At 48.1% G+C, this 18811-nt stretch overlaps 1 protein-coding gene across 4 annotated transcripts in view; it reads left to right on the top strand.

Annotated features, from left to right (window-relative positions):
- CAMKK1 (calcium/calmodulin dependent protein kinase kinase 1) overlaps positions 1–18811 on the top strand; it is a 97150-nt gene that overhangs the window by 53762 nt on the left and 24577 nt on the right. For all 4 annotated transcript variants that reach the window (XM_074556798.1, XM_074556800.1, XM_074556801.1 and 1 more), the window contains exons 5-9: positions 5526–5577; positions 6811–6944; positions 7565–7601; positions 9467–9488; positions 12213–12301. In XM_074556798.1, coding sequence (XP_074412899.1) covers positions 5526–5577; positions 6811–6944; positions 7565–7601; positions 9467–9488; positions 12213–12301 — 334 coding nt within the window. The remainder of the gene's footprint in view (positions 1–5525; positions 5578–6810; positions 6945–7564; positions 7602–9466; positions 9489–12212; positions 12302–18811) is intronic.

Here is an 18811-nt window from a genome sequence, read left to right as displayed (position 1 = left end):
TGCCTGGGGCTGTTTGAGCCTCACCTGGGGGCAGGCAGGGCACAAAGACCCCCTTAGTGCCAGCCCTGCAGGGATGTGCTCTTGGTTCACCCCATCCTCCTTTTGGGGTTCAGCTGACCCTGGGCTGGGAGGGTGATGCTGGAGGTGTATGGATGGATGGGCCTCTCTGAACTCGGGGTCCTTGTCTTTGTTCCACTCTTGGCAGGGCAGGGGGAGCTGATTCCCTCCCCAGTGCAGCCACATGCCTCCATCCTCATCCTCCCAGCCCCCTGTGCTTGTTTAATGAAGGGCAGGCCTGGTGGAGACACCTGTGCTTTTCCAGGACATTAATCCAGCTCAGGAGCTGGCAGGCTTTTCAAAGCTTCAGAGAAAGAGCTGATTGCATAACTGGCTGAGGGCTGCTCAGCTCTCCACCTGCCTGCCCTGCCTGACCCTGGGGCTCTCCCAGAGCTCAGACAGCTTCCATCCTGCCCTGCCTGTCCTTCAGCACAGCACCCCAGGACTGCCTCATGGCTCTTACCAACAGTTAAGAGAAGCAATTGGGATTCTAACAGTTGGGAAGGGCCTGTTCTGTGTGCTTGTTTTCCCCCAGAGGGTGTTTTTTTTTGTCTCAGTGGTGAAAAGCAGCCCTTGGTGATTTCCTTTAGTGAGCAAGGCCAGGTTGGATGGGCTTGGGGCACTCTGGTCTGGTGGAAGGTGTCTTTGCCCATGGCAGGGTGATGGAAGTGATGATTTTTAAGGTCCCTTTCAACCCAAACTATTCTATGATATTCTGCTTCTATAACTGATTTCCATTTGCAGAGGTTCAGCACGAGGCCAGGGTGTTGCTGCCTTTATTGTCTTTTAGCTCGTGTGCTGCAATAACAAGGACCTAAATTGTAAAAAAAAATAAGAAAATATTTATTTAGAGCTATAATTCAGAGTGTGGCTCCTGATCCTTGCTGAGGTGTGGGACCCTTCAAACAGGCAGAGTTTATAGGGAGCAAGGACTGAATAGAGCTCCTGTCAAAGCCAAAGGAAAGATTGCTGCTGCTTTAATGAGTTTTGGATCTGGCCTAGAATTAGGAAAAACTCTCAAGAAAAAAAAATCAACCACCACATTTGGGAAAAAATGTAGATGGGTTGTGTTTACTTTGTGGGTTTTTTACCTTCCACTAAAGATGAGGGAGTGCTTCTCAGAGCTTTGCCCTTGGTTGCTGTGAGCACCATGGTGCCTGGCAGGGCTGTGAAGTGTCCTGGCTCACGTCCCTGGATGCAGGGAATGTGCTAGGCCATGGAAACTGGAATTTCTGCACCAGGTTTGTGAGCCAGTGCTGCCTCCAAGGAGGAGACCCCGCTGGAAAGCAGAGCCCTGCTGCCCCTGGGGCTCATGGAGCTGTCACAGCTCTGGGCTCTGCCAAGGAACCCTTCACACTGCAAAGGTTTCAGTGCCTCAGTTTGAAGGAGATGCTTTGACAGTGACTAAGGGAAAAAAATCAAAGGCCAAGTTCTGTGAAAAAGCAGCAAATAAAAAGTAAAGGCAGATGTGTCCAAGGAGAGATCTAGATTGGAATCATTGTGCTGATGGAATTTGATTCTTTGATGCCTCAGGTCATGTCTTCCTCCTATTTTCAATCTCTAAATCAGCTTGCAAAGAAAAGTGGTTATGATGGGCATTTGTTATGCTACTGCTGGAAGAAGGCAACAGCATTTAGGTTGTCAGTGGATTTTTCTTTTTTTCATCCTTCTTTTTTAATCTTGTTTCCTAAGAAACAAGATTTGTGTGATTGTGCTCTGTGCCTCTGTTTGTACCTAACAATCCTTGCACAGAGGGCTGTTTCCTACCAAGTCCCAGTGATGGGGAAAAATTCCTTCCAAGTTTCTGAAAGGAGTGGCTGAACAAAGGGCTGCAGCTGAGGAGGAGCCCAGCAGCAAGCCTTGAACTTTCCAGCCCCTGGAGAACCCGCTTTGGTTGCCATCCAGGAGGGAAGGGAAGGCACAGCTCCTGCATTTCCCATCCCCTGGCTCACACAACAGCTGCTGAAGCACTGCCAGAGCCGTGGGGAGCAGGGAGGGGATCTCTGGCTCAGTGCAGCCCCTCTGGTGTTCAGCTGAGGGCTTTGGGGGGCTGGCTCACCCCTTCAGGTGACAGCTGGGGACAGGGGAGCTGCAGGACTCATCCCTGCTGGGGTGGCACAGTGTGCATGGGGCACAGCCTGATGGTGGAATTCTGCTGCTGGGATAAAAGGTGACAAACTCAGGACAGGATTTTAAGGCCATGGCAGCTAAGCCTGTCAGGTTTAGGATTTTCTTTCAGTTCTAACACTCCTCTTTGCCAGCTGAGCTTCCCTCTCAGCTGCTTTGTCTGAGGGATGTTATTGCAAGGTAGGACAGGTGAAGAGGGCTGGGAACACCCTCTGGTCTGTTCAGCATTCCCACAGAGTGCCCTCATGCACTAGCATAGGATTTAGGTGGTTGGGAGGGATTTTTGAGCAGCATCCCACTGCCCTGGGAGCTGGAGTTGGGACTGTGCACAGCCTTCTGCCCTTGCAGCACAAATCTCTCCCTTAGCAAATAAAATGACATTCTGAGCACTGTGAGAGCATCACCAAGGACAGGTGATGAGTTCACTTGGCTCAGTCATTTTGTCACCCTTCCCTCCCAAAACCAGTGGCCTTTTTGCCCTTGTCATTGCCCACAGCTTGTGTCCTGCTGCTGTGTCACAGGCATTCCTCCTCTCCATAAGCCTGGGATCTCCTTTCCCTTAGGCAGCTTCCCTGTGCCTTCCAGCTGTAGGATTGATAGGAAGAGAGCAGTAAACTTAGAAAATAAACACACATCAGAGACAAGCACACAGATCCTGCTGTTTCTCCAGGGGAGATGTCAAGACCCGTGTCCAGGCTCGGGAGGATGTGTGGAGGAAATCTCCAGGCTCCCTCTTTTCCTGAGAATGCTGAAGCAACACTTGCCTGTGCAAAGGGAAAATCCCTCAGCTTGGCTCTAAGCTGGTTCTTTATCAGAAAGGCATTATCTGGGTAATTAGCTCTGCCTGTGAGTACAAATGTCTTTGGCTCTGCCTGCACTGAGCCTGGAAGGAGAGGTTTGCTGAGGCATCCCTGAGATGCTCCCAGTGCAGCAGCCACCATTCAGGAGGGAGCTGTAATTACAGTGAGCCTTCACTGCCACGTGCCCTCCTCTCTGCTCTTGTGATAATTAAGTGCTTCTGGCCTGTTGCACAGTGAACTTTGGTGTTTGTCAGCACAGTGGGACAGGTCCTCTCTTCTGACCCAGCCCTGCCTGTGCAGTAAAACTGGCATAAGCATCTCCTGGTGCTTCTTTCCAGCAGTAGTGGTGCTTTGCAGCCAACTCTCCTGCAATGCAGTAACCCTCCACTGCCCCTCCAGTGTCCTTCAAGGAGTTTGGGTGACAGCAGGAGCTGCTGTTCCCCCCATTTCTGTCCCCAAAAGCAAGTCCTGTGTTAGCTATGGCTCCTCTCTGTGCCTTCCAGCTCCCTCCATTTCTCCTGGGAAGGACTGTCCTGATGTGGGTATGGCTGCTGGTGATGGTTCAATCCCTCAGGCTGAGGCCCCCAAATTCAAGAGCTTTCAGCAGCAAATTGCATCTTCTATTTTGTCCTTTTTCTGAAGCTCCTTGCCAGAAGGCAGCAAGGACTCAAGATGGGATTGGAACAGGAGGAGAGTTCTCCTCCTGGGTTGGCAGTGGTTGAAAGATAAATGGGTGTACTAATTCCTTTGATTTTTCTCATAAATTTTCATGATGGAGAGATAAAATGGGAAGCGTAGGAAGTCCTCCAGGCTTGGTCCTGGCCGTATTTGGAGGCGGTTGTGCTCATCTTGGATCCTCTTCCAGGAGACCATGAGTCATTTGGCTGCCTGTACTGGGCACAGAGCTGTGCTAAGTCACAGATAAGCACTCCTGAGTCTGTCTCTCAACACCATCATTTCTAACAGTTGGTTGGAGCTGTCAGGCAGGATTGAAACACTGCTCAGTGTCTCCTCTCAATTACACGGGTGCAAATCCAGAGGATTTCACTGGACCAGTACCAAAAATAACAATCCTTTCAGCAAGCCATGAACCTGGAGCACTGATGGCAGGTGGGGATGTTTGGGCACGTGGTGCCATCACTGCCAGGAACAACAGCTTGGGAAGGAGCTCACTGGAGTGGGTTTGGTGACCTGTTCCTGGTGTGGGGATTAAAAACAGGTAACAATGGGCAGAGACTTTTCCTCTGTGGCACTGATGCAAAATTCCTGGGGGTTTGACTGTGTGCTGCAGGACCCTTGGTTAGTTAGATTGTGTAGGAATCACTCCAGTGGTAATTAGATATTGGATGCTATATTAATAGGAATATTAATAACCTTCCCCTTAGGGAGGGGAAGGAGTGAGTGACCATCCCAGCTCCTGGAAGCACAGAGTGTTTTCCTAAGCAAATTGTACCAGGAGCTGGTTTCTCATTAAATATTCATCTGCTGGGCCACTTGGGGGGTTTGAGTGGCCCTCCAAAAGGTTATTAATGCACAGAGCAGGTGGAGGCACAAAGATTATTTATCAAATTCAGATTACCTTTTGCCACTGTGCTACTGCCAGCTGGATGGCAGGAGGAATTACCCTGACCGTGGTGGGGTTCACAGGGGTCCCAGGATGCGGCAAGAGATGAGAATCTTGACTCCATGTTTCAGAAGGCTGATTTATTATTTTATTATATATATTATATTAAAAGAAAATTATATATTAAAACTATACTGAAAGAATAGAAGAAAGGATTTCATCAGAAGGCTAGCAAGGAAAGGAATAGAATGATAATAAAATTTTGTGACTGACCAGCGAGTCCGAGCCTGCTGACTGTGATTGGCCATTAATTAGAAACAACCACATGAGACCAATCACAGATGCACCTGTTGCATTCCACAGCAGCAGATAATCATTGTTTACATTTTGTTTCTGAGGCCTCTCAGCTTCTCAGGAGAAAAATCCTGGCAAAAGGATTTTTCATAAAATGTGTCCGTAACACCCTGACCCCTTCCCACACCTCAGCTGCCTGGGCTCAGTTTCCTTCTTATACCCCTGACAAGACCAAAAATAAGATGAAGCAGCCTTGAAGTGGCTCTGAGCTGGATCATGGCCATAACATCATCCAAAACAGGGGGTCAGCCAGAGGAACCCACCTCCTCCCTCAAGCTTCTGCCCCAAATGCAGAAATTTGGGCTCATTTTTCTTTGACCATTTGAAAATGAATCTGAAATTCCTTGAAATTGAAATTCATTTAAAAATGAATTAGAATTTTTTTTAATTTAAAAATGAATTTGAAACATTTTTATGGGGAAAGATGAAAGGAACAGATGGCTGGCAGTGCTTTCAGGAAAGCTTTTGGGTCAGTGTCTGGTGTGGGCACCACTGACCAGGACCCTGCTCTAGGCTGAGGAGCAGCCTTGAGCCAGTCCCTGATGCCCAGCACACCCCAGGCCACAGCAATCAGCTCTTTGGCTCCTGTTCACTTTTAACACTGCTTTTTTTCCTTCCTCCAGGCTATGAAAGTCCTCTCCAAAAAGAAGCTCTTGAAGCAGTATGGATTTCCACGTGGGTATCTCACATTTAGAGGCCTGCCTGTTGTCCTCAGCCAGATCTCTCTGTAGAAACCTTGCCTGCAAGGGGTGCAGAGTGGCCTCCTGTGACAGTGCCCATGTTAAAAGGGAGCTGGTTAAAGGGGGTGGTCAGGGGGCAGAAACAGCCACAGGGAAATCCAGCATACTCAGTAATGAGGTGCCTGGCTCTGATTTTTGTGAGTCTCCTTGAAGTGCTGACTCTTCCATATTCACCATTTATGAGGCCTAATTAAGCACTGGAATTAGGCAGGGTGTTCCCCTCCTTTCCTTGCCCTGGGATAGCCCCTGGCTGCAGGCTGGGCCATGGGATGCTGTCAGGACCCAGGACATCCCTCTGGCTGTCCAGGATGGCCAAGACCCCTGCCAGGGGCTCAGAGACCCTGGCAAGGAGCCCAAAACACCTGTGGGTTTGGTTATGACCCATGGAGCAAGTTACCAACCTTATATGAAGATCAGCAAGCCACAGCAAATTAAATAGAATGATAGCGAATTTATCACAGGGTGAAAAAGTAGATTTTGGGGTTTCTTGTATGGTGGTTCAGGAGGCAAGATGGAGGAATCTGGGCATGTCCAGCCTTTCTCCTTCTTCTTGGTCTCCATCTTCTGCTGTGATGGTGGCACTTTTAGATTGGTTTAGAGTAGAAGCTCACTGTCTAACATAGGTGATAGGTATTGGGAAGTAATTGTAAATATTGTACGGGGAGTTTTTAGTATAAAGACGTAACTCTGCCCTGGGGCAGGCAGAGTGCCTGGACTGTCTTGCTGAGCAGACCTTGGCAGGACAGGAGAAAAAATTTTATAGATAAGATACAATAAACAACCTTGTGACTGAGAAATGAAGAGCTCTGAGTCCTTCTTTGAGTGCCAGGCTGGGAAAAGAGACTTTCCAACTTTTCTTGGGGTCACTCTGAGCAGCTAGAGACCCCAAAAGGGTGTCTCAGATCCAGCTGGGAACAGCTGCTCTCAGTGGGGCTTGGAGAGCTCAGCTGCAGCTGGGATACTGCAAAGCTCTGGGGTGAGAACAATGTGATGATGAGAACAATGTGATGATGAGAATGATGATGAGAACAATGTGATGATGAGAACAATGTGATGATGAGAATGAGGATGAGATCTTGCAGAGGAGCTGGAGGAGTGTGCAGAGGGGCCAGTGCTGCTCACGCTGCTGCCAAAGCAGGAATTCCTCACTGTGCTGTCCCACTTGCAGGTCGGCCTCCTCCCAGAGGGTCCAAAGCATCCTCAGGAGAGCAGCCCAAGCCCATGGCACCCCTGGACAGAGTCTATCAGGAAATAGCCATCCTCAAGAAGCTGGACCACGTCAATATTGTTAAGCTGATAGAGGTGAGCTGCTTTTCCACCCTAATTTATGCTGAAACAAATCTGGTTTGTATTGCAACAAGAGGGTTTTTCTTCAACTGTTCCTACTTCAGCCAGAATTGGTTTAATGTAGATGTTCATAAATTTAGGCTGGTGATTCCAAGCAAAATCTTGCTGACTGTGACTCTCAGGCTGAGCTCTGGGCTGGTGCCCAGGAGAAGGCAGCTCACTGTTCTGGTAGAAATGGCAGTGAGCTTTGATCACTGAAACTTGTGTGCAGACAAGCCTGGGAAGGTGCACAAGTGCAAGGCTCCAGTGCCATTTTCATTATTGACTGAGGGCAGTTCAGGACAAGCAGTGCTTTTATTGGTAGGTTGTTTCTCTAAACACAGGCAGAAGCCCAGATTTTTCTGGAGACGGGAAAATCTGTCCTACAAAACCCCAAAAAAGCCCTGTCCTCCAAAACCCCTCTAAATTCTCTGCAGGACTCTCTAAATATTAGCCTAAATTGTTCTCAGTGTTATGCAGCTCAGCACAGTGTACTGGGACTGTTACTTGCATAAAAATCTTTTCTTTTTTTGCTTTTTTTCCACTTTTTTTCACTTTTTTTTTCTCTTTCCCCTTTTTTCTCTGTGATCTCTCAGGTCCTTGATGATCCTGCAGAGGACAACTTGTACATGGGTATGTGAGTTTCATAAGCTAACAGAACCCTCTGGGATTGGGCCTGGTGCTGCCAGTGCCACGTGCCAGGACTGGGGGTCAATACTGCAGGAAACACCTCTGCAGATTTTTTGTTTCCTGCCAAGTTTAAACACCTCTAAATGCAGCTGGGATGGAAAGGCCCCGTGCAGTAGGGTAAGGCAGCCTTGTGTCAGCACAGCTGTGCATATCTCTGTGCCATGGGTGCACTGAAAACACCTGGCAGCTGCTCTGTCCCAGCTGATTCCAGCCCCAGAGGCAGGAGGGAAGGGAAGGGTGCAGGATGGTTTCCTTGTTCTCCTGCTGTGAAATTTCTGTAGGATGGTGGAAGTGACTCCAGAGTCACTCCAGTCTTGTCTGGGAGTGTTCCCTGTGACCTCTGGTGAGCCTCAGGACCTCCTGAGGGAGCAGCATGGTGAGGAACCCACCTGGGTTCCTCACTGGGTGTTTCTGCAGAGGGTGAGGCAATTCCACCCATTTTGTCTTCCTCTCCTCCAAGCCCTGACAGTGCCAGCCATCCCTAACCCCAATTTGGGTAAAACACTGAGGGACACGCCTGGGAGGCCCTGAGGTGCCCTCTGAGATGGGCTGGATGAGGGGATGGCTGACCCTTCTACATCTCTGCTTCCCCACACTGTTTCCTGATGAAGCAGGTTCAAAGACTCCTCCTCATGAAATAATTATGGGACACTTCTGAAGCTGCCTGGAGGAGGACTCTGCCTAGCAAATGAAGCAATTTGCCTTTGAAAGGCCACTTTTCCCTCTGGGCTGAAGCCCCAGTGGCATCTGGCAGCATCTCAAAGTGATGGCACTGGTAGTGGGGAGGGTGACTGAGGCTGTTTGTTTGAAGGCCTGAACTCCTGGGGATGGAGGAAAGGAGAGAGATGAGGTAGAAAGCTGCAGAGAGGAAAAAAACCCCAAAACTCAACCAAAAATGCCCCCAGTGCAGAGCAGATGTAGAGGAAGAGGTTTTTGCTCCTTGCCTGTGGCTGCTGGGATCAGGCACTGATGTGAGCACTTGGAATGGGGTGTCAGCAGGCACTGAGCAACCTGCAGAGGTGCAGAGGCTGAATAATGAAATGCTTCCACAGAGAGGTTGAATAATGAAATGGTTCCACTGTAGCTGTAGCTTCTGGAGGGCAAGGTGAGCCAATTCAGGCTGCCCTGTTGTGTTTGTACCCAGTGCTCTGGGGAGGGGATCTGCTCAGATTTTTTGGGAGGTGCAAGCAATCCCTGTGTAATTCATGAGGAAAGAGCTCTCCTACTCTAGATAAAAGCAGATCCTTCTCCTGTTTGCAGAGCAGGATCAGAAAAACACTTTTCCCCAACCTCCTAACCAGACACACAAACTCATGTGCTCTGCAAACCTCAGCTCACAGCAGCAAATCCTCCTCAGTGGCTCCCGCCAGGGAGTGCTTGGCCATGACAAAGCTGTGGCTGTGCTGCTGATTGACACAGCAGAAATGGAGCAGCATGTTCCTACAGCATCTCCTTTGCTATCAGCAGTTTAGTGGGAATATCACACCAAACACCCTCCCTTGGAGGTACAGCAGGGCTCAAATCAAGCAGGGCTGGCACCCAGAGCAGCAGCTCTGTGGGTGATAAATTAGCACCCACTGTGTCCCTGTGCAGAGCTGGCAGGAGGGGGGATGTTTGTCTGTGCTGAAGAGATGAATATTTTCATTTTGCATCCTCTGGTGTCCTTGTCATGGGTGAGGGAAGAGAAATGAGTGGAGATAAATTGATTTTGCAGGTATGGGAATGGATGTGTGTTTGTAGGTGATGAATAACAAATAAGCCCAGGCTGCTCTTCTCATTCATTCATGGTTTATTTCCTTTTCTTGCAGTGTTTGACCTCATGAGGAAAGGGTAAGTAGCCCTCCTGGACCCCTTCTGTTGAAAATTTTGGTGTTCTTCATCTGGTTCTCATGTGAAGTGGAGGTTTGATATGTCCCGTGGGGCAAACCCTGTCTGCAGGGCAGGCAAAACCCAAAAATTCCAGGTTGCTACAGCCAGGAATGATGTGGTGAACAGAAATGGGCTGGGAGGGCATGTCCTGCTGCCAGACTCTGATGTGGAAAACAAATTCTATGACAATTCCTCATCAGGTGCCTGGAAGAAAAGGTTTGAATAGGAACATTCTGGTGGGTTCCCTCTGACCCAAGGGGTGTGTGGTTGCACCAAGGTTTACCTGGCACCTGCTGCCTCACTTTGCCCTCAGCACCAACCTCTCCTGGGAGGCTGTGCTGTTGGCAGGTTTATTTTCCATAGCTGAAGAAGGGATAAGCTGGTAAGAGGTTCCTCTCTGCTCTTTGCTACACCTGCACTGACTCTGCAGCTCTGCAGCCCCACTGGGGTCAGGATTTCTGTGCCCAGCATGGAGGAGGTTCCCAGAGGGGTTTTTCTCTCTGCCCCATGAACAAGCTGCCAGCTCCAGTGGGTTGGTGGCAAGAGGCTCCCCAGTCTCCCTGGGGATCAGGCTGAGGGAGCTGCTGGAAACAGCTCGGGCTGGGGAACCTGTGCCTCACCCAAGTGCAGCCTGGCTGCCTCTGGCAGTTACACTCCATTAGTGGCTCTGCCAGCCCTGCTCTCACATTTCTCCCTGGTTCCAGCAACAGAAAAATGTGCATAAAAGAGGGAGGGGAGGCAGTGGCAGGAAAACACGAAGGGAGGTGAAGGTCACCAATCCAATGGGCAGCCAGGGAGGGGAGGGAAATGCTGCAGGGAGGATTTGCTGCTGGGTGCTAAGGGGAGCAGCCACAGAGTTTTGGCAGTGGCTGCTCTCTGGCAGGGCTTGGGGTCCCAGAGCACTGAGTGAAATTCAGCTGCAGTCAGTGGATGTGTGTGCACATGCAGAGCCAAGCTGAGCACAGGCAGAGTCAGCCCCCAGTGCAGGTCCTTTGTTATAGTAGGACACAAAATTCACAACATGCAGAAGCTGAGATGTCCAAGGTAAAAAAAAAGATAGTTTATTTTTGAACTCAAATATTTATAGACTTTCAAAAGTGACTATGGATTGGAGGATGAAATTGCTACTTCTCCAGCCACACTAGTCAAACGGACACTATTCTTCTTCTTTTGAAAAGATTTTTTAAAAATATTTTTTAATCTATATTTAAAATATATTATATATTTTAATATATTTATATAATATATTTAAAATATTATATTATATATAATTTATATAACTTATATAAATATATAATGCATAAAATATATTTAATTATATATAAAATAGATTTTAATGTATTTAAAAATATATAATAAATATATACAAATATAGGAAACATAAAAATATATATACACAATTATATTGTTATATAATATATAAATAAAATATAAAATATATTTTTAAATGTATTTTAAAATGTTTTTAAAATCTATTTTTTTCTTTTAAAAAGAAATACAAAACAATCATTATTTACATTAAAAGTATGTGGAAAAACTCCATTATAAAAATGTAAACATCAAAAAACTTCAAAAAAATTGTATAAAAACAAAGCAACAGTCCTTAGCTCCAGCCATTCATCCATGGGGGAACAGCAGATTGTGACTGGCTCTTAGAGGCTCTTTGCCCTCAGCTTTCAGCAGGCACAGGCAGGAGAGGGGCTTCTAGAGCCCTGTGCTTCCCTCAGCACTGGCAGCTTTCAGAGGAAGGGAGAGGAGAAGCTGAGCAGGTAACCTTGGCTGTTGAGGGCTGAATGGCTGAGCTCTGGTGGTGGCTGAACCCTGAGCAGCTCAATAGGCTTTTAAAGCAGTTCAGCACAATGCACAGAAAATATTCCCATTTAACCTTTGAGCCAGTGGTTGGTGTGGAGATTCTGCCTCAGTGATACCAGCTGCACAATGACATTGTGTCAGGCCTGAGCCCAGCAGGCAGGGCATGCAGAGCACAGCCACAGGCACTGTCCCCACTGTCCCAGTGCTGGCTGGGATCTCATGGCAGTGCTGGTGCTCACAGCATGGGCAGCTTCAGCAGGAAGCCAAAGGCCAGGTCTAGCTTGTTCTTCTCCCGTTGGGACTGTCAGTGAGTAGTGTTTGTCTTATTTGGTGCAGATGCCAGCAGTTATCCTGATGATGATGATGATGAGGGTGTGGTTCATGCTGGCTCAGGGCTATGCAAAGCCACCCAAGCTCAGTAACCAAAGCATCGCCACCTGTTTTGTTTGCCAGGGTTTTTTGATGGGTGTTTGCTTCCCCTCTTTCCCCCCAGTCAATTCATTTTAGGTTTCACAAACAATATTAAGCCAATAATGTCCGTGCTAACAAATTGTGATTCTAATTCTTCTTCCTGATACCTGCAATGCTGTTTGTCTGGGTGAGCAATTTGTGTCAGCTGGCTTCTTCCCTGCCTCCCAAATAACTCTTCCACTGTTGGGAAGGCCAGGCAGGCTGGGAACAGCTCTTGTGCTCCAGCTGCCAGTGGTGCTGCAGCTCCTCTGTGGAATTAGCAATCACCCTGCAGGGATAACCCATCTCTGCACCTTCTGGGAGCCTCAGTGCTGGCACTGGTGGTGGAGCACAAGCTGCTGCAGTGTTTGGGTGCTGCTGGCCTCGTGCAGAGCACTGAGAGGCTGTCCCTGTCCCCAACAGGCCCGTGATGGAGGTGCCCAGTGAGCAGCCCTTCAGCGAGGAGCAGGCTCGGCTCTACTTCCGAGACATCGTCCTGGGCATCGAGTACTGTGAGTACCCAGCCCTGCACAGCCTCTGCCTCGGCCCTGGGGGGAAAAATGGGTGCATGGAAAATTCTCCAAGCCTGCCAGGAGGCTCACACAGTGTGCATCTGTATGCAAAGCTGGAGATAAGGAATGCTGACTTGGAAATGCCATGGAATAGGACAGATATTGTTGAGAGAGAAATGGAGCTAGAAACAAGTTTCAAAGGATGGTCCAGTCTTCAAAAAGACTGGATATTGTAAATGCAGGTCTACTGATGAGGGGAGAGAATGGTGCATCTGACTTTATGTTCTCAGAAGGCTAATTTGTTACTGTATTACACTATATTATATTAAAGAATACTATACTATACTAAAGAATACAGAAAGGATAGTTACTGAATGCTAAAAAGATAATAATGAAAACTTGTGACTCTTTCCAGAGTCCTGACACAGCTTGGCCCTGATTGGCCAAAGAGTGAAAACAACTCCCAGCAGAATGCAATGGAACAATCACCTGTGGGTAAACAATCTCCAAACACATTCCACATGTGAGGAAAACACAGGAGAAGCAAATGAGATAAGCATTGTTTTCCTTTTGTCTGAGGCCTCTCTTGCTGCCTTTCAGCCTCCCAGGAGAAAAACCCTGGGTGAAGGAATTTTTTTGTGAATGACACAACTAGATACTTTGGAGAACTAGAACTATGAAAGATGCATTGTAGTAGGACCCACAAGAGGTAATTTAAGATGATTTGCTTTAAGGCATTTACAGCATGGTGTGGCTAAAGCTGATAGACCAAGAAACACAGTGTATTGGAATTAAGAAATAGTTGGCTTCTAAATGTGATAGTGTGAATTACAACATCTTTATTGTCCCAACCTTCTCATGAGACTGAAAATAGAATAAAAAGCTTTTAAAACACCTCTCAGTTACCCATCTCTGGGTCAGAAAAGGGCTTAGTCCAACACCCCTGCTCAGCTGGGGAGGGGCATCTTGGCCCTGGGGGCTGTTGGATGAGGCACAGAGGTTGTTACCTTGTGTTTCAATTGCCAAACAGCTTTTGATTAGATCTGTTAACAGTACCTCATAAAGCAGTTCCTAAATCTCTTAGGTTGGATGGGCTCTTGTGGATTAATAACTAGACAATCAAGAAAGTTGGAATACTTTTCACAACTCAGAAAAGTCACCAGTACAGTTAAACAGGAACCCATAATGTGGGCTGGGTTGTTCAGAGTGTTCCTAAATGACCAGAAAAAGGGTAGAGAACAATAAGAAATTGGTGATGGCACTGAGATATTCAGGATAGTTGTTAGAACTGACTGGGAAGAGTGGCAGGAAAATGCCATGGTAGCAAGTGATAAAATGGCAGATAAAAATTCATGTTTCTGATTGTAGTGAAATGCATGAGGGAGAGAAACACTGGAAATACATACAATGTGATGGGCTCTAAATATCTCTTCTCACTCAGGCTTTTTGTTCTGGATAGTTCTCTTGAAAATGCCAGCCCATTACTTAGTGACATTCAGCAAGGCTAACGAGATTTGGGGAATTATTTGGAATGAAGGAAAGAAGAAAGTAGAAAATGTTATTGTGCAGTTGTTTGGATCTCTAAGAGCTCTTAGGTACAGACAAGGAGTATCCTGAATATTATGTGCAGCTTGGCTCAGTCTGTCTTAGAAGCAGAACTCCCTAGAACTGAGGCCCAAGAAGGATGATGAGAATGGTCTGGAATATCTTAGGTTGAGAGGTATGAACAAAGCTCTTAAGACTGGAAAACTATCTTGGGAAAGGGTGCTATGGCAGAGGCTTATAAAATCCTCAATGTCAGGGAAGTGCTGGACAGGAAATGAATCTTTTCTCTCTCTAAAAACACAATATCTAATGGATAGCAAAGAAAATAATCAGGTAGCCAGTTTAAACTGAAAGGAATTACTCACTCTCAACCACTGAGAGAGAGCAAGTCTCTGAGCATGATGGGCCTTGCTGGGGCAGAGGAACATGGTTTGAGGGTCTCAGTCCCTCTCCACATTGAAATGCAGCACCACCTCACTTTTTGTCTAAAACCAGCAGGGAATAAAATCACTGTTTGCAAGTCTGACAGTCCAGAAGCTTCCAGGTGCTGCCAAAATTAGTCAGGTCACCCCAGAAAGTTGGTAGAAGTTAATATATGAATGAGAATCTCAAGACTGTCTTTGAGTAGAGGTTGAAGGATGAAGATGCAGCTTTTTATGTTCCCATTAGCATTCAGATTGCAGCACAGCCTGTGTGCCTCAGCTGGGAGAGAGAAGCTCTGCTGTGCTGGGTGCTGCTGCAGGAACAGTTCCTGCTCAGAGGAAACTTTGAGTTTAGTACACAGGAAAAAAAACCCCAGCAACATGTGGGTAGTCTTAAGCAGAGAGAATTAAATTCAACAATAAATTATAGGATGCCCAAGCACTCCCAGCAACAGAACAATAGGATGCTTTGTTTTGGACCATTGAGTAACCACTTATTTTATTAGCAAATGAAAGTTAAAAATGGTGTTCTCTCTGAACTGCTGGGTAAATGCATGGCAATTATTATATAATTAAGAGGAAAAGTGCACTGTTTGTGCATGCTGAAGGAAAAGTGTTGCCAGGCAATCCAGAGATTGCAAGGTAACTTTAATGTAAGCATCCATAATTGTTGTGCAATTTGGGAGGCTCAATAACCTTGCAGCTGCTTGAAGCTCCCAGTCATCACAGCAGCAAATGCATCATTGCTGGTTGGATTTCATCAGGTTAGAAGTTGGAACCTGCATTCCTGTTGGAGCCTGAGAAGTGTTAGGGGTGAGCAGGAAGGGGAGCCAAGGTGGTGGAAGATGTGAGCTGACCTTTTAAATCACTGGTGATTGAAAACTGGTGGTTCAACCACTGCTCTGTGAGCACTGTGTGTCTCTGGGGACTGCACTCACTGGTTTTTCCAAACCATGGAGTGTGCCTGGGGTGGAGGCCTCCTGCAGGAGGGATGGCTGTGGGGGGAGGTTTGGAGAGAGGCAGTGTCCCAGGTGATGAGAGCTGGGTGGGAAGCCTGGCTTAGGCATGGTGGGAGGCTGGGACAGAGCCCTGGAGCTCCCTGAGCCAGACAGTGGCACAGAGCTGTCACCTGCTTTAGGCTGGGCTTAGTGTGTTCAGTAGCAGGAGTGCACTTTTACACAAGCACAGTCCCAGATTGTTCAAGGTCTGAGAGCCAGGGAGAGCTGCCCATGGTTGTCTCCCTTCCTCTGGCCCTGCAGGGCTAGTTGGGAATACAAATAGAGTTTGTATTCTACAATTTGGAGAATTGTAGAATTGGAGTTTAGGCATGGTGGTGTCACTGATTCTGGTTTAGTGTCCCTGTCCCAGGGCTGGCTCAGGGGTGTGTGGAGTGTCAGGAGTTGTTCAGGAACATCCAAGTGTCACTGGGCTCCTGGTGAAATGGGCCCTTCACAGCAGAGTGGTTTTGCTCCCATTTTCAAGACTTCCCCAGTGCTGCTGGCCCTGCTCAGCCCCCCAGGAGCTGGGAGGGCAGTCTGGCCTCTGTGTAAGTGCCAATTCCAGAGTGCTCAAGTGGCAGCATCCACAGCACAGCTTCTGCCAGGAGCAGGGGCTCAGCTGAGATGGAGCACAGGGGGAAGCTGAGCCCTTCCAAAGGGCTGGGTGATGCTGAGGCTGCAAAACTTTGGGCTTCAGCAACTCATCCAGGTGGCAGAGGCTTAATGGGTGCAGCAAGAGAGCAGCAAAACAGTGGAGTGAGGTGACAACAGCGCTCGGAATGTGAAAGTTTGGATTATTTGAATGGGAAAGTTTGGATTATTTGTGTCATTAACCAAAGCATGTGCTTAAGCATCTCTGGCAATTAGGGATTTGTGCAATTGCCGCCTTTGCACTTGTAACTCCCCTCTAGTAGTGGTTTGCTGGGTTATTTAAACTTCAGTCTCCCTTCCAGTAAGGAAGGCTTTGCTTTCATAGAGATACTCAGTAGAAATGTTTTCTATGTATCATTTCTAAATGAGCTTTTAGCAAGTTTGTGTTAACCTGCTGGATCTCCTATGGATTGCTTTTGTCCTTGGATGGGAATGGGATTCTGGATTTAATCAAGCAGGATTCAGCACTGGCCTTAGTAAATAACAGGATGTGTCAGTGCATTGCTAAGTTTTATATGTATCATTTCTAAAGGAGCTTTTTAGCAAGATTGTGTTAACCTGCTGGATCTCCAAGGTTTCCAAAGGGGAATGCAGTGAAAAGCACCTTTTCTAAAAGGACGGAGGAACAAGATCTCCTTACCACTTCTATCTCTAATCCCTCTGGGTTTTCACTCCCTGTCAATGGATTTATTGATAGGAAATGGTCACCGTGCTTCATCAGCAGGCATGAGGGATATTCCAAGTAGGTATCCCAGTTTGATTTTAGGGCTGGGATGTGAGAATCTTCATTTAGTAAGAATCTCCATTAAGAATTTCATTGTTTCCTGAGCAAGGAATGAGAATGAGCAGACAGAAGGGCTGTGCAGGCAGGAGCTGGCAGTGCCACTGGCCAGGAGCACACAGTGCAGAGCACACACAGTGTGGCCCAGGGGAAATCCCTGCTGACTTGCACAGTGCAGATGAAGCACAGTGACTGTCCCTGCTGCTCTGGAGCTGCCAGCTCAGTATTCCAGTCACGAGAAGCTAAAACAGTTTCTGTCAGCCTGGCTGGAGAAGGAAAAACCTTATTTCCTGTAAAAGCCTGCTGTTCTCCTCCTGTGACTGTGTCTAAGGGGGAGCAGTTTTGGTCTCCCCTCTGCAGAGGAAGGCTTGTCTCCTCTGAGCTGTGGGGTTGAAGGGAGGGTAATGACATGCAGCTAAAGCCATTGGGAAATTCCCTTTCCAGCAGCAGCTCTCTGCAGTGACCCAGGGCCCTGCATGCTGAGCCTGCAGCCTTAGCAAAGGCTTTCAAAACTGGCTTTTCTGAGATAAGAAACTTGGTTATCAATATATAATTTGCATTATCTTAAAGGAAATTTAAACAAATGAGCCAACACAGGGTTGTGTGTTCTGAAGAGTATCCAGTGCAGGGTGGGTGCATTGGGGCATCAGTGCTGTAGGTGGTTTGGTCTGGTTTGAGGTGAGTTCCTCGGGCTGGTGTGGGCCAGCAGAGCTGGGATATGGGTCTGTGGTGGGGCTGCTGCAGGCTCTCTGTGATTGCCAGCAAGCTGCTTGCTCCCATGTGGGAAATGGGGACCTGCCTCTTCTCTGCCCCTGCCTCTGTCCTGTACAAGTTTGGAGCTCCTCAAACAGAGCAGGTTGAGGTGAGGCTGCAGCTGCAAGGTTGTGGGTGATATAAATGACACCACCAGGAGAAGAGACGCTGACTTGTGTTCTATCACATGCAGACAAGCTCTCCTTAGCTGATAACAACCAAACAAAAAAGCCTTTCATGAGCAGCAAGTGTTGCTGATACCGATCGATAAGGACTGTACAAGAGTGAGATTAATTAGCTGGTGGAGCAGATCAGAGAGATCTGCTGGAGCCTCTTCAGATCAGGCAGTTTGATTTCTGATGTTTGATGCAGTTCTGAGGCTGCTCAGGGTTAGAGCAGCCCTGGCACAGCCTGTGCAGGGTGTTTGGTACCTGCAGTGCCCTGGGGCACTGGGGTGGGTGCAGGCAGCTCTGCACTCCCTGGGGCTGGTGACAGGTGACAGGGCTGTGCTCAGCTGGGCTGGAGGTGCACAGGGACAGCCTTTGCCAGGGTCACCTGTCCCTGTTCCCTGTTGCTTCCTGGTGGTGTCACTGATTCATGAGCTCTGGTTTAGTGTCCCTGTCCCAGGGCTGGCTCAGGGGTGTGTGGAATGTGAGGAGCTGTTCAGGAACATGCAAACTGTCGCTGGGCTCCTGGTGAAATGGGCTCTTTTGCTCCCATTTTCAAGACTTCCCCAGTGCTGCTGGCCCTGCACACCCCATACAGTCTGGCCTCTGTGTCAGTGCCAGCAGAGTGGCAATTCCAGAGTGTGCTCAAATGGCAGCATCCACAGCACAGTTTCTGCCAGGAGCAGGGGCTCAGCTGAGATGGAGCACATGGGGAAGCTGAGCCCTTCCAAAGGGCTGGGTGATGCTGAGGCTGCAAAACTTTATCCTTCAGCAACTTTATCCAAGTGGCAGAGGCTTAATGGGTGCAGCAAGAGAGCAGCAAAACAGTGGAGAGAGGTGACAACAGCACAACTGGGATGCTGCCCTGCCCCTGCAGAATGGGGTGTTCCCCTTGTCCCCCTGTCCCCTCCAGCCCTTCCCCAGCACAGCCCTGAGGATGAGCAGCCCTCTGTTCTGGGCTCTGCACGGTGGTGCAGCAGTTTCAGGTTCTCTGAGTTCCTGCAGCAGCTTCCTTGGGAGGGTGTTAAATCATTTCTGTGCTACAGGGCCAATGTGAGAGCAATACTAAGCAGGCTCTGCAGTAGCTCCATGTGGATTGCTTTTGTCCTTGGATGGGAGTGGGATTCTGGATTTAATCAGCCGAATTCAGCACTGGCCTCAGTAAATAGCAGGATGTGTCTGTGCATTGCAAA

This window comes from Zonotrichia albicollis, chromosome 22 (genome assembly GCF_047830755.1).
Source record: "Zonotrichia albicollis isolate bZonAlb1 chromosome 22, bZonAlb1.hap1, whole genome shotgun sequence".
Classification (NCBI taxonomy): domain Eukaryota; kingdom Metazoa; phylum Chordata; class Aves; order Passeriformes; family Passerellidae; genus Zonotrichia; species Zonotrichia albicollis.
This window is presented reverse-complemented; position numbering and strand designations above follow the sequence as displayed.